The following is a 15,161-nucleotide window of genomic DNA, read 5'->3' as shown; positions in this document are numbered from 1 at the left end:
AAAGTGGTCACCCCAATTTATTGCATTGAAACTATTTTAAGAGATTTTATAATTTAATTATTTAGGTCTTCAAACTAAATTGAAATTTTTTTTATAATTAATATGTTTAATTATTTTAAAAATTAAATATGAGGATTTATGATTTTGTTTCAAAAATTAATTTTCCAACTTGTTAGTCCTGCACTGCACCAAACATAGGACAGGACTATTTTCATTATCCAGGTTGTTAGTCCTGCACTACACCAAACATAAAGGCAGTTCTTAGCTAGCTTAGTCCATGCCAAGCTAGTCCATGTCAGTCCCGATAACTAGTCCATGCCAAGACAGTCCTGTGAAACAAACGGGGCCTCAGAGTCTTATCATGTATTCCCCTTTGCACACTAGTAGTGTGGGCAAATAGTGTCTTAAGGAAAGCGTTGCTACAACATGCCTTTGAAGCATAAACTCTCTCATTAGCTATAACCCACAAAATTGTTCCAACAATCGTAAGACACTATTTAGGCCAATGGCTGCTTCATTGTCAATGAGTAAGTTTATTACGGACAATTTTGAAAAATTGGAGCGATTTGATGGAGGCAATTACAAGAGATGGCAAAAGAAAATGTATTGTCTTCTTTTAAGTCTCAAGTTGGTGTATGTGCTAACAACACCAAGACCCAAAGAAAGTGAAGATGAGACATTTTCCATGAAACAAGAACGATTAAAGTGGGATGAAGATAATTATCTATGCATGGGTTTTATTTGTAATTACATAAGTGATGCGCTACACGATGTTTATAAGAGCAAGCAAACTGCAAATGAATTAAATCTTGATGACAGTTTCATGATGATGACTCTTTCATGATGATGAAAACTTTAAATCTTGAACGAGCTTGTACTCATTTACATGTTTTATTGCCAAATGAAGTACTGGGTATTTTGTAAACTTGCAATAATAGTTTTACAAATTGTGTGAATACACGAGTGGTTGCATAAAAACTTCAACGTTGTGCTAATTGATTTTAATCATTCAAATTCAAAAATTAGCCTCAATTTTGTTGATCCTAATCTAGAGAAAATTAGGATCTAATTAATAAGCATTACAATGCTTATAAAGGTCTATACATTGACTATAGGATATAAATATTACTCTCTCATTAAATTGAGTATGTCATCTTATAAAGATGGGGAATGACATAATACTAGTTGATACGTCATTATAAAATCCAAGTCAAAATTTTAGACGGATCCTAAGTGGATATAAATAGTCATACTATCAAAAGCTCTTTAATTTTGCTAAGAATATAATAGCAAGTGAATATGTATTGAGACATAACTATGTAAGTCGAATGATGGAGTGACAGTTTAAAATCCGTTAACTCTATGGGGCCATAATTTGGTTGATATATTAACCAAAAGACTTGCAAAATCATTGATCAAAGTAATTGCAAGAGATTTGATGTGGGAAAACAACATCAAATGGGATGGGGTTACAGTCTATTTCAATAAATCACCAATGATGGAAACTCAACTCAACACTTGAAACATCAAGTCCTTGAGTTCAATGAGCAAAGTACATCATATAATTGTGATTGAAAGCACTAAGTATTTTTTTGTGAAAAATAAAAAATAAAAAAATTACTTTTATATTTCCATCCAAGGTTAACGTGCTTGGTACCTGTAATTAATGGTGGAGGTTGAGCCATGACTCTTAATAAGCATGGTTGAAAGTACTAGAGTTACAGGAGTACTACATGCTTACCTATATGAGTGTCAGGGGTGGTGCCGCCCCCTATGCGACTTGGGCTAGTCTCTAGAGCACTCATGAAATAGGATATAGACACAAGGCCAATCCACGTGTTGGCTTTTTATAAACACTAAAAGAAGTAGAAAGCTAGTGTGTGAAATGTGTCTGGTTAAGTCATATAGGATCGCAAGTTCAAAGCATAGCTACTTCGCCATCCTGACTTAACTTTGATATGTTTTCACTAAGCTAAGGTTCAAGTCCACAAGACACTTTAGTTTATACACTAAGTTTTCCAAGATCGTGCTCAAGAAATTTTCAAAATGTCTTTTTTTTTTTTTTTTTTTTTTTTGTAAAATAAAATTTTATATTTTGAAAATGGTGGAGGATTGTTGGAAATGTTTTTAAAATATAAAGGTGTCTTTTGGTTTGCACCTATTGGAGAAAAGGACATCTGCAGATTAGTTGCCAAGAGGTTTTGTGATTTTTCATCACATTTCAAAAAGCACCTTTTAATGAAGTAATGTGACCAAAATAAAATGATATGATTGGGTATCATACCATTTTGAAGTGGTACATATACTTCTATATAAAGGGGCCATTTACTGCAAAATACAATGTATAGAAAATCATCCAATAGTTCTTCACTTTCGATATAGAATTCTCCTATTACAAAGCTTTCAGAGTTTTATCAATATTTGTACAAAAACCACTAGAAATAATTGATATAGTGCACATATTAAATTCTAGGATCTTGAGCCATCTTGTAAGCCTACTTTTTAGTGTTTGGGGTTGGTTTTCGTGAGTGCAAAACGCAGACCAACAACAGCAAAGTGCTAGGCTTCATTGTATCCTAATTAAAGACATATTTATGTATTCCCCTTTGCACACTAGTAGTGAACGCAAATATGTCTTAAGGAAGCGTTGCTACAACATGCCTTTGAAGCATAAACTCTCTCATTAGCTATAACCCACAAAATTGTTCCAACAGGATTTAGCCCAAATCCATAGTGGATTTTAGAGGCCTAAATCCATGGATTTCACATACCTTCTCAAATTAGGTATTTGAAATCTCACCACCTCTCTCTCTCTCTCTCTCTCTCTCTCTCTCTCTCTCTCTCTCTCTCTCTCTCTCTCTCTCTCTCTCTCTCTCATCATCTTCGGCCATCATCGTTGGAGACCACCTCCGGTGACCACAGCTGGAAACTTTCCGGTGACCACTGCCGGCAACTTTTCGACGACGCTCCGGCCAAATTTTCCGCAACCCTCCTGCCAACTTTCTGGCAACCTCCTCCGGTCACTTTTCCGGCCAATATATATTTATCATATATTGCAATATATATAAAAATTAAAAATTCTTAAATTGAAATCCTCACATTTAGATTTTGTATCCAAATAATAGAATTTCAATTACATGGATTTCAAATGCATAAATTTGACATCCAAATCCAAATTCAAATTTAAGAATCCAAACGGACCCTAATTGTGATCGGTCCAATCTTCTCATTCATCTTAAGCCCAGTTCATATATATTGTTTATGTAAATTTCTCTCTAGCATGTATATTTGATCTGTTCAAAGTAATTAAAATGTGAAGCTTTTACACTCACATGCATTTATCGACATTATTTATTACTAACAAAATATTTTAAACTGTGTGACAAGATAATATGTGATATATTATGTAAGGTGCTATTGTTAAATTACTGGGTTACGATTTAATTAAATAAAAAAAAAGCAAGTAATCCAAATCCTTAATTTATCCGGGAAATTACATCATGAAATAAGGATAAACTTAATGTTAATAAACTAGTTCAAGAGAGCCAAAACATGTGGTGGAAAAGGAATAGTCACCACTGAGAATTAATTAAATTAACTAATTAAGATTGGGCTAATTGCTGCATTGTACTCTTTATAACTAAATGTTTGATATTTTCTTTGAGTATCCAAAGCAGCATTTGGGATTGAAAGACTAGGGTTTTAGGACTTAACATCTGTATTATCGTTCTTGTTGTTGGCATATGCAGTGTCAACTGGAGATGTTGCAACGATTTCGATGGATTGGGAATGGGACTGATCTTGAGGCCTTCTTCCTGGTTGTAGTTGATTCAACATCTTCATCTCTTTGCTTTTACCCAACAGAACCATGTATAACCCACACACAATTAGCACTCCTCCTAATATGCTGTCATGAACAAACACACATAGAAGTTAGAAGGAGTACTTTTCATATATACTTCATACTATTTTAAGCCACTATTTCTTATATTTTCTCTTATAAGCATAAAATAAAATTTTATTTCCATTAGTTCTATTTACACCAAGTCTTTCGTGATAATGTTGCCTTGCACGTGGAGTGTTATTGAGTAGACTTTTCGATAAAGACATATCAATGATAATTTATATAGAAATATTATTCATCTTCGAGTAACATTTAGGCCAATTTAGTATTGCTGTGAGGAAAAACAGCTGTGAAGTAAAATAGCTGTGAAATAAAGTAAGCTGTAAAGTAAAGCAGTTGAGTATTTGGTAAACTATGTTTTCAAAACTGTTGTGAGTGGAAAAAACAGTATCAAAGTGTTTGGTAAATGTTAATGTAAAAGTGATGTGACTGTGTTTAATTACTAAAATAGACATGATGCTAAAAGTGTCTTTCACTTATTTGTTTGGTAAAAATAAAATGTTTTTTTACTTGTTTTTGAAATTTTTGGCTACAAATTTTTATTAGCATTAATTTTTCTAAAAACAACATTATTAAATAAGTATGCCTATTATTTTTTTAGGTATATTATAATTTTAATCGTACAAATTAAATATCATAATTAATTATCACATTATAAAATATAACTAATAATGAACATATTTTTAAATTTAAAATAAACAAATAAAAATTATAGAAATCAATGATGGTATTATAGGTAAAATAAAATATTCATTATTGTTATGATTCACTGCAGCTTTCAAAAGCACCTAAAAACCTGCTTTCTATTTTTGTTGTGAGGAGTTGAGAATTGTGGGGAAAAACAGTTTTTAATTTTTTTACCAAACACCAAAATTGATGTAGGTGATTGAAAATTGTCATCCACAACAACTTTTGAATCCTCCACTGCAATCTCAAACGAGCCCTTAATTTCTTTAAATTAATCTAGGTGTTAGATGATTTTGATTCTAATCTTTTAACTTTATACACGTATGAATATGTACATTATTATTTGTAATATGTTCAATGTGGCTATATATGTAAATGTTCATAATTAGATAATACATGTACTTAGAAATAATAAAAAAATATATCTCAAGGGACTAGAATCAAAATTCAATCTAGCTAACACTCAGTTTATAAAAGTTAGATGTTACCTAAGGATGAAAACTAACTACCCCTAATCTTATCTATACTATATATTGTAGGAGTTCCATGTCATTGGCAAGAAATGTTTCATCTAAAGCAATAATTAATTAATTTGTGTTAAACTATTTAAGCTAGGCTTGTAATTTGGAAAGGAATAGATGACTCATGTATATATACCTTCCTAGGTTTAGCTTTTCATCCAGCAACAAAGACCCAGCAAGGGCCACCAGCAGAAGCGAAAGTGGGTTAAAAATTGATACAAATAATGGTCCTCGCATGCGTACACACCATGCAATTAGAACCACCACGAGTCCTGATGTTATGATTCCCTGCATCACACAATACAAATATGTACATGCACAAAATATATATTAATTTTAATTATATTGTTCGGTATACATATACTTTTAAATTAAGATATATAACAACATCTATATATTATTATTTAGATCATTAATGAAAGTGGAATTTACTTCACTGAATCACACGTACCTCTTGTAATACTCTTCATTAAGATAATACTTGGTGCGTCTAGTATTATGATACTAAAAGTACATGCAAACTATTATATCAACCTTTAATTATCAATTGATGTAGCTTATATGTAAATCTCTCATTTGTTTTAAATAAGTGAGATTTAGAATAAATTCATTTATGAACAACTCATAAGATCCCTAATCCCTAAACTGGAAATCTAAACTCATAAAAAGTTTCGGTTAAATATCATTTGTATAAATACGTGCTTTGGTATATTTCATTTGGACAAGTTTATGGGTTAATATATTTCAATTGTACAAATACATGGAATATTGGTACGTTTCAATATATTTTACCAGTTGGTGTGTTGAGACATTTCAATAATACAAACACATGAGTTCATACATTTTGGGCTATACAGATATGTGAGTTGGATGAGTTCATACATTTTGGGTTATACAGATATGTGAGTTGGTACATTTTGGCTATACCAATATGTGAGTTAATACATTTCGATTATACTAATACTTGAGTTGGTACATGCATTTGACAACACAACCATGAAAAATTCTTGAAAAAATTTATCCATTTGAAAACTTTTAAGTACACGTACTATTAAACAATGTACCAGCAATTATTGGTACAATGAGTATCCAGATTTTGCTGAAATCCCTAAATTTAAATTTCATGTGATAATCTTGAGATAATCGTCAGCAATATCTTTAAAATCCTTATATTAAATTATATTTATTAGCTAAAAACTACTAAATATTATTATCAGCCAAAAAAATCACCAATCACCCAAAAATTTGGGGTTTGCAAAATTCATTTTTTCTTGCAAAAAATCAAAATTACTAATGTGTAATTTTATGTGGTATTTAGTTAAACGACTTGACTACGAAACCCAAAAAACTGACATTTTTAGACTAAAAACTAACCAAATAAATGATGAAAGCATAATATATCTTTTTATTTTATTTTTTATTAACACATTCCTCCTTATAAGTTAATACGTATCATAATTATAATCGGCAAGTAAGAGGGAATGACTCCTTGTATATATAAGTAAACGTTTTTTTGGGTCAAAAGTAATCAGACATTATTCATATAATCCTCTCTCTCTCTCTCTCTCTCTCTCTCTCTCTCAAGAAGAAGACAACTAGGCCCCTTTTCTTTTTTTAATTTTAAATTTATATTATTTTTTTCTATATTTATTTGATTTTCACGTTTTAATTTGTTTAAAAGCTTAATAGTTTTTTAATTATATTTTCAAAATGCTATATGGTTTTTTGCAATTTTTCATTTCATATATATTCCACGTAGCATAAATTATAATTAAGCGTTCGCGTTAACAAATAAAGTTTGGATGGACGAATTGATGGTCGAAGGCGTTACATTGCAACTAAACATAAACATTAGGTATTACATTGCTAAATTTTAATCACGTGATAGTACGTAAATTGAAAGTTAGAGGAAACATAAAGTAGTATAATGAAATTAACCATCTTTAAACATGCATTTTGGGACCCAAACATGATTTATATATATTAGGCTAGCTATTTAGTCTGAGAAACTAGTCCTTACCGAAAATGCAGCTATGAGAAGTTTGACATCCCAACCTAGCTTCCATTGATTCCAATCTCTCTCCGTGCAAAGTGTAAATATGGTAGATTGAATTGATGCCATGATAGATATTAGGGCCGTGCTTGAGTAATGGCATGGGTAGTTGTTACTCATTTTCGCCTGATCATCAACGTACAACTCCAACCAAATCAGAAAATTTAAATCAAATTAATTATTACTATACATATATTTAAATATGCTCTTGTGACCAATTATTTTGTTAGCTACTGTTAATATAAATTAATCATTGATCAGGTGGATACTATTTAAATTTTTAAATTACATAGAAACATATATGTTTGATTATGTGTGGCAGTCGCATGATTTACTAATTATGTATATATGTTTGTATAAAAAAGTAGTTAATGAAATATATATGTTTGAAATTAATTAATAAACCTGAACTATCAGCCACATTGCGTTGCACACGCAATTGATGAGAGCCAAGAAGGATCCCAACAAGTGATTGCCTGAGCTTCTATGCGATGATGCCACGTGGCTGTTATGATGCGAATATTTGTGTAATAGGTCAACATGGGTTGACCAGGTAGAAAATTGGTGACCTTTGTAAAACGTGAAGAGCATGGCCCCTCCTATTCCCACCAGTGTCCCCACCATTTTTGCTCTCCCTGCTTGGCTTTTCAGTGTAAACTTCTCCATCCTGATCGAGATATTAATTAATTATTCACAGTTAATATTACACATATAATATGTATATACATATATATCTCTCTAAAAAGGGAAGTTAAAGAGACTGATCTGACATCATTAAAAAAAAAAAAAAAAAGGATGGGTCCAAAATCTCATTATCTCAAAACGAGAAAAACTTATCTACACCTGTTGTATGCGAGTTTCTCTCATCTAATATATCACATGACTCATACGTACGTACGTAACAACAAATATGAGCCACGTTCTATACACATCAGGTACATGCAAATTTTTTTTGTCTCAAAACATAACCTTTTTCTTTATTTGGTCATGTCAGGTCAGTTACCCTGTTATAGGGAAGTTGTTCTCATCTGGAAGATTGTGAAAATATATTTTGCAGCAAGGGGTTGGTGATGAGTAGTAGTGTAGAACCTAAAAGATATGGCCACGACGAAGGTGATGCCAGGAATAAGATTTGATATGGCTGCAACAAATGTGGGTGATGTTAAGGCCAAGCTCTCTATGTATAAATTTTGAGCCATTGTTCCCCTGCAGTAGTTAAACCAATACAATTAAATTATATTATTTACTTGCCACAAAGTTAATTTTAAATTAGTATTAATTAGCAAATTTGCAGGTCCTTAATACTAGCTAATTAATCAATGATGAGCACGCACTTACCCAAATAATCCGCAGAGAAAAGCTTGAAAGAGTATAACTAAAGTAAGTTTGGGCCTTCTCTTCCTGTAAATAATTGATAATTAATCATCTAAATAATAATAAAATAGAGATTAATACCATATATAATTAAAGTGATGAGTACTACGTACGAACGTATATACCTTTCAACTATAAAAGCAAGAGGAACCATGAAGGCAGCGGAGAAGATGAAACGGTATGCAACAAGGACCTTGAAATTCATTGAAAAATCTGCTGCCAATTTGTACAAAATAGTCGTTGCGGCAAACGCAATCTGAACCACCACCATCATCATCACTGGCTTCAACCCATCTGCCCAGCTACCCATCACTTTCATCTTCATCTTCAAAATGCATGCAATCTGCAGATCTAAGCTACTTAGGAGTTGTGAGAGCAGAGCTAAGCTACTTTCGAGCTTGTCTCTTGTTGTATTTAACGTAAAAACTCAATTATGACAATTGCTCTCGGAAAAGAAAAACACTTTCAGAATTTTTTTTCTTTTCCGAGAGCAGTTTTCATAATTGAGTTTTTACGTTACGTTTGGTACTACAACTCTCTTATCAGTGCTTGTGTGAAGTTCTTGTGTCCATTTCTTCGTTTCCCAATAAAGAGAGTGGCCCGAAAAATAAAATAATACTATCATATCTTTTTCTCAAGTATTGTAGTATTGGCAGGGTTTTTATAAAACTTGGGTCTGACCCAAGTTCATCTCACCCTCTAAAATCACAATTTCAGTAATGCCAGTGCATAATCGAAATCGTTCACTTTTTAGATCACTTATTATAGATCATCTCTGTAAAAAATTAACTCAATTGAAAATCGTTTAGTTATATAACTTTTGTCGATTAAATGGAAAAAATTAACAGTTTGCTCAAAAAATCACTTTTTAATCGGAAACCATTTATTTTTTTTACTTAATTGGCAATAGTTATATAACCAAATGATTTCTAATTGATTTGATTTTTTTTAAGAAATGATATTTAATAGGTTATTTAAAAAATGAACGGTTCCGATCATACATCGGCATTACCAAAATTGCAAAGGTAGGGTGACCTTGGGTACCCTAAGGAGTGACCCAAGTATTGTACGTCCTTCCTTTTATAAACCTTGCAAAACCTTTGCTTTATGGACGAGGTTAGATGGTTGTATACATCACTCAAGGTTCCATTAAAGGATTTTATTAAGGAAAAAAAAAAAAAAAAAAGGTTCCATCATAGAATTAAAATGTGAAGAACAATGTGAAGTTTAGAACCCCTTCTTTTCTCACATTTTTTCGTATCTAAGAAATGATTTAATGGTGTTGAGAAAATATTGTAAATTCAAATATCACTCCACATAAAAAACTCATATTTTCAAAATTGATAGAGTTTTTATTATTTTAAGTATGACACATTAATTGAAGATATAATATATCTATAATCCCTTTCTACCAATGAACACCCTTTAATTTCAATCAAGGAAAAAAAATCAATTGAGGAAATCAAGTCAACTCGTAATTCACAAACATTTATTTGGGACTTTCAATGACTAAATAACCTATCGAAAAATAGAGATTTTTAGGATTTGGAAGTCAATTTAATTAATTGGGAAAAGTTTGGGTAATTTGAAAAGTATATAATTTGGTTATTGTTTCATCTAGATTGTCTACGTACCTTTTATGAGATCAAACCAGATGTAGTTCATTAAAATTTGGGAGTGAATTTGATTTAAGGAATTTGAAAATATTTTGCTAAATATGTTTGGTTGGAATAGTGATTCAATTTATGTTGCGGTATTTAGAATAAAATCTAGATTTCCTATATATGTACCCTTCACAGGATCAAACCGGCCAAATGAAGTTGAGTCTAAAGAAAAATTATTGTTTGTGATGTGGTGTTAGTAACATCATGTCAGCATAGCAAGTGGCCTTGTTACGATCACATATAATAATTTATCAATTATAAAATGGTAAAATAATATTTTTGCTATGATAAAAATATATGCCTTAATTAGAAGACAAACATTATGATGTATTTCGGGATATTTCATTATATTATAATGGGCAATAGAATTATTCATGACTAATATATGTTGCATAATTATATTCTTAATTCCATGAAATCAAAGTTAAGAACATAGTGAGTGAGTTAGCCTTTGAGACTTATGGTTTTTTATGCTTGACATTCCTTAATGTTTTTAGCTAGCGAACTTGGCATTAAGCTAGTATCTATTAATTAGGACTAGTTTAACTATGTGCTTCCTTGAGGAGGCCATAGTGCGTCTCATGGCACTGGTGTGGGGATATTAAGGCAACTGTATGTATGAGTGCATATTTGTGAATATGTCCAGTAACCGACTAAGAGATCTTATATGGAGTTAACTACATGTTAAACAAGATCTTTTCTATTGTAACTAGTACTCTTTAGACCTCAGCTATCATTGTAATATTGTCAAGAATATAAATGAAATTATTTTTAAAACTTATTTTCTTGCATATTTTATTTATTTACGGGCTGGTCTTCCTTAATATAAAAAGAACAAGCATTAATGTTTTGACTTTAGAATGAATTATCTTTAATTTATCAACTAACATTAATAAGCCTCTAAGCTCAAGCTTCGAAGAAATTATTTTGTGCAAGTAGTGTAATCAATTCAATGTGTCATAATATAGATGAATGTTATTAATATTATACCTTATTAATATAAATATATTGTCTAATAATACCTTTACACATTAAATTGGTTACACCACATATCGGTGTATCAATTACACCAAATAATTTTTTTCAAGCGTTGAGTCATTTCGAGAAGATAGCTATTCCCAATGAAGCACCAAATAAATAGCCTGGTATTTAGCCATTTAAAAGGAATTATACTAAAAAATTAGATCGCTAAAATGAGTATGACAACCCCTCAAATTTGGGTTTTGGGCTATCATGATGACTCTGGCCTTAATATTCGTTTTTAAATAAGTGAAGGGGGCGGCTATTCCGACCACCCTGTTCTACTTAGTTGACCACCCTAAATTGAATTTAGTAAAAGACATATATACCCTATAGCAAAATGACCATAAAGGACATCTAATATTTGGGATAAAATTTTTCTCCCAACACCCCCTACCATCTTCAACCACCAGCTGAGAGGAGCACCATCATCTTCACCACCATCTTCAACCTTCCACCACCACCATCTTCAACCTTCATCTTCCACCTTCCACCACCACCATCATCAACCTTCCACCCTAGATATAGATTGTTGTTTTAAACAATCCCACCCACGTGCTCCACCCACAATCCCACCCGCTGGCTCCACCCACTCCACTCTCTTCTACCACCACCACCATCTTCAACCAACCCTAGACATAGATTGTTTTTGTAAACAAATGCATTGTATCCAAATCACCTACTTTTGACAAATGGACAATCAGAACGACAACTTGGAGTCATCAAATGAAGTAAGTTTGAGTTTTTTTTGAGTTTTTTTGAATTTTTTCGCGGCTGAAAAACTGTGAGTTCGTGTTTTTATTCGGTAAACCAGTACCGAAATATACATTATATTTCGGTGGATGGTCACCGAATAAATGTATATATTTCGGTAGGTATCCACCGTTTATAAATGTAATGTCAAATTTTTACACATTTGTTCGGTCGATGCCCGTCGAAAAATGGCAATACATTCGGTGGTTTGTCACCGAAGTTTATACCACCGTTCGGCAGATATCCACCGAATGAATAACGTATAGTTTTTTAAATAGTTTTATTCGGTAGGTAGTTGTCGAATTATATTGGTATATTCGGTACTTAGCCACCGAATATACATGGTTTATTCGGTGGATTCCCGTCGAATACTGGGACAGAACTACTTTTTTTCCCGAATGACCAACGTATAATTGTTTCATTCGGTAGTCAATTGTCGAACTTTGTTTGCATATTCGGTACTTAGCCACCGAATTTATGTGATATTTTCGGTGGTTTCCCGTCGAATACTGGGACAAAAATTAATTTTTTTTTTTTTTTTTTTTTGCTGAATAGGAGCAGCAAGTGGATGCTTCCACCGAACTCAGTATAGTTGAAGGAAGGTGCAATTTTGACTACACCAATGAATTCACAACAGCGGAGGTAAACATTGTTTGTATGGCCGGGAATTATGATTTATGCATACCTAAATATGAATTGTAAATAATATATATAATTATCATGTGTAGGTGTTTCAAAGTAAGGATTCAATGGTTAGTTGGATTCGTCCACAAGGAAAAAGGAACAACATGGTAATTGTCATTAGAAGGTCTGATGCAGGCGGGGTTCGTGGTAAGAGAGCTTGGATCAAATTTGCTTGTGAGAGAAATGGTCAATATGAGCCAAATAGATCAAGGAAGTCATCAAAGTCAGATTCAGGCGACCAAACATCCGATGCTGCTAGCCGTAAGCAACCAGTTTCTGATGACTCTAAGGACACCCGTTCGAAGAAATGTGGATGTCCATTCTCGTTGAAGGCGGTGAACACTAGATGTGGTGATCAATGGGAGTTGGAGGTTGCATGTGGAGTGCATAACCATGTAGTTTCAGAGTATATTGAAGGGCATTCATTCGCAGGCAGATTAACTGAAGAAGAGAATTCATTGTTAGTGGCTTTCTCCAAGACTTTGGTGAAACCGAAAGATATATTGAAGACCATAAAAAGTCAGAATCCACAGAATACATCAATCATCAAGACAGTATACAATGCCAGGCAAAAACATAGGGTCATCGAGAGGGCCGGTAGATCAGAGATGCAAGTATTGCTAACTAAGCTGAGAGAACATAATTATGTTGAGTGGCATAGAAGTTCTGGTGATGTTGTGACTGACCTGTTTTGGACTCATACTGAGAGTGTTGATATATTACGTGCATTTCCGCATGTACTGATAATGGATTGCACTTATAAGACTAATAGGTACCGTTGGCCACTTTTTGAGATTGTGGGTGTGATTTCCACTAGCATGACATTCTCTGTTGCATTCGCTTATATATGTTCTGAGAAGGAGGATAATTATACATGGGCTTTGGGTAGAGTACGGTCTTTATTGAATGATGACTGTCTTCCTAACGTGATTGTCACGGATCGGGAACTAGCACTCATGTCTGCAATCCCTAAAGTGTTTCCTAGTGCCAGACATTTATTGTGTAGATGGCACATTAGCAAAAATGTGTTGAAAAATTGCAGGAAGTTGTTTGGTACGATTGACCATTGGGAGAAGTTTAATGCTGCCTGGAATTGTTTGGTTGGATCGGAGAGCGAGGATGAGTATGTGAGTCGTTTGCGTGACATGGAAACCAACTTTTGTTCATACGCCGGAGCTATTGAGTACATTAAGGATAGTTGGTTGATACCTTATAAGGAGAGGTTTGTGGCTGCATGGACAGATGCTTGTATGCACCTTGGTAACACCACTTCGAACAGGTAGTCTATTTTTGTTATCATTGACTTGTTATATGCTTAGACACACATACTAACTTCTTGTTACGAACAGGGCTGAAAGTGCACATTCAAGGTTAAAGAAGGAACTTGGCACTAGTCAGCTTAGTTTTGAGTTATCATGGCAGCATATTCATACATTGATAGAGTTGCAGCATACACACATTAAGGCATCATTTGAGAAAAGCCGTTGTTTTATCCAGCATAGTGTCAGGAAACATGAGGAGATGAAGGAATTGTTAGGCTATGTATCAGATACAGCATTGAATATAATTGGTTGTGAGATAAGGAGGTACCTTCACTAACTAACCTTCATTCTACGCATTAAACACTTATTTAGTTTGTACCAATAATTTATTCACTTCTTTCATATTGTACAGGGCTGAATGGATTGGAGGTGCCTTACCATGTGATTGCACCATTCGTCGGACACAGGAGTTGCCATGTGCACATGAGATTTTGTCGTATAGACGACGTAACCGGCCTATTCCACTTGACTCCCTTCATCCTTATTGGAGAAAGTTGGATTACAATAGGGAACCGGAGGTCACAAAACTCTCAGATCCTCCAATTAATGCCACAGTAGATAGACTAATAAAATGGATGGAAGAGCAAGATGCAGACACCCAGAAGCACATAAGTTTGAAGTTAGAAGAGCTTATGAATCCAAGTTCCACTACTCTGAGGGAACCACAAGTGAAGACCAAGACTAGGGGCCGCCCAAGTAAAGCTGAAACCTCTACTAGGCGTTTGCCATCCGCATTTGAGTACGTACTTTCCGGTTGTGACAGTCATTCACCCTCACCGTCCATTGGCAATGTTGGCTGTACCTCGCCAAAAAAGAAACTAAAAAAACGGGCCAACAAAGTGAAGACGAGTTCGCCCATTCCATTTGCTCAGCCACATCGGTATATAGACCAGTTTCAACCCATCATGAGACCGTACATTTCTGGTGTAAACGACGTCTTACCAGATGGTAATTGTGGATATAGAGTTGTAGCTGCAGCTATGGGATTTGGAGTGGATGCTTGGCGGAAGGTACGCACAGACTTATCCAGGACACTGCTACATACACCGGCTTTGTTTGAGTCAGTTTTCCATGTGCGCGAGCGAGTTATGGAGTTTCAGAGGGTACTTGACTATTTTGATGACACCCGTGCACCCAGAGATCATTGGATGACTATGCCCGAGATGGGATATATTATCG

The 15,161-nt window shown here is 33.7% G+C and overlaps 2 protein-coding genes and 1 long non-coding RNA gene across 3 annotated transcripts; 2 read left to right on the top strand and 1 right to left on the bottom strand.

Annotated features, from left to right (window-relative positions):
- Positions 1-3,702: 3,702 nt before the first annotated feature.
- LOC147273375 (WAT1-related protein At1g25270-like) lies at positions 3,703-8,858 on the bottom strand. The gene is made up of 7 exons (XM_086228213.1): positions 8,665-8,858; positions 8,504-8,566; positions 8,255-8,371; positions 7,571-7,832; positions 7,133-7,291; positions 5,249-5,400; positions 3,703-3,907 (listed from the first exon to the last, which is right to left on the bottom strand). Exons 1-7 carry the CDS (start codon positions 8,856-8,858, stop codon positions 3,703-3,705), a joined length of 1,152 nt encoding a protein of 383 aa, XP_086084339.1.
- Positions 8,859-12,764: 3,906 nt separating this feature from the next.
- Positions 12,765-13,723, top strand: LOC147273374 (uncharacterized). Its single transcript, XM_086228211.1, has 2 exons — positions 12,765-13,586; positions 13,703-13,723. The coding sequence occupies exons 1-2, from the start codon at positions 12,765-12,767 to the stop codon at positions 13,721-13,723; spliced, it is 843 nt and encodes a 280-aa protein (XP_086084337.1).
- An 18-nt stretch (positions 13,724-13,741) lies between these two features.
- LOC147273373 (uncharacterized) lies at positions 13,742-14,385 on the top strand. The gene is made up of 3 exons (XR_015124152.1): positions 13,742-13,920; positions 14,010-14,246; positions 14,335-14,385. It is a non-coding gene; the product is annotated as an uncharacterized LOC147273373 (long non-coding RNA).
- Positions 14,386-15,161: the final 776 nt, after the last annotated feature.

This window comes from Dryas octopetala, chromosome 9 (assembly GCF_963921425.1).
Source record: "Dryas octopetala chromosome 9, drDryOcto1.1, whole genome shotgun sequence".
Classification (NCBI taxonomy): domain Eukaryota; kingdom Viridiplantae; phylum Streptophyta; class Magnoliopsida; order Rosales; family Rosaceae; genus Dryas; species Dryas octopetala.
The sequence above is the reverse complement of the archived record's forward strand: the minus strand, read 5'-3'. Positions and strand labels throughout refer to the sequence as shown.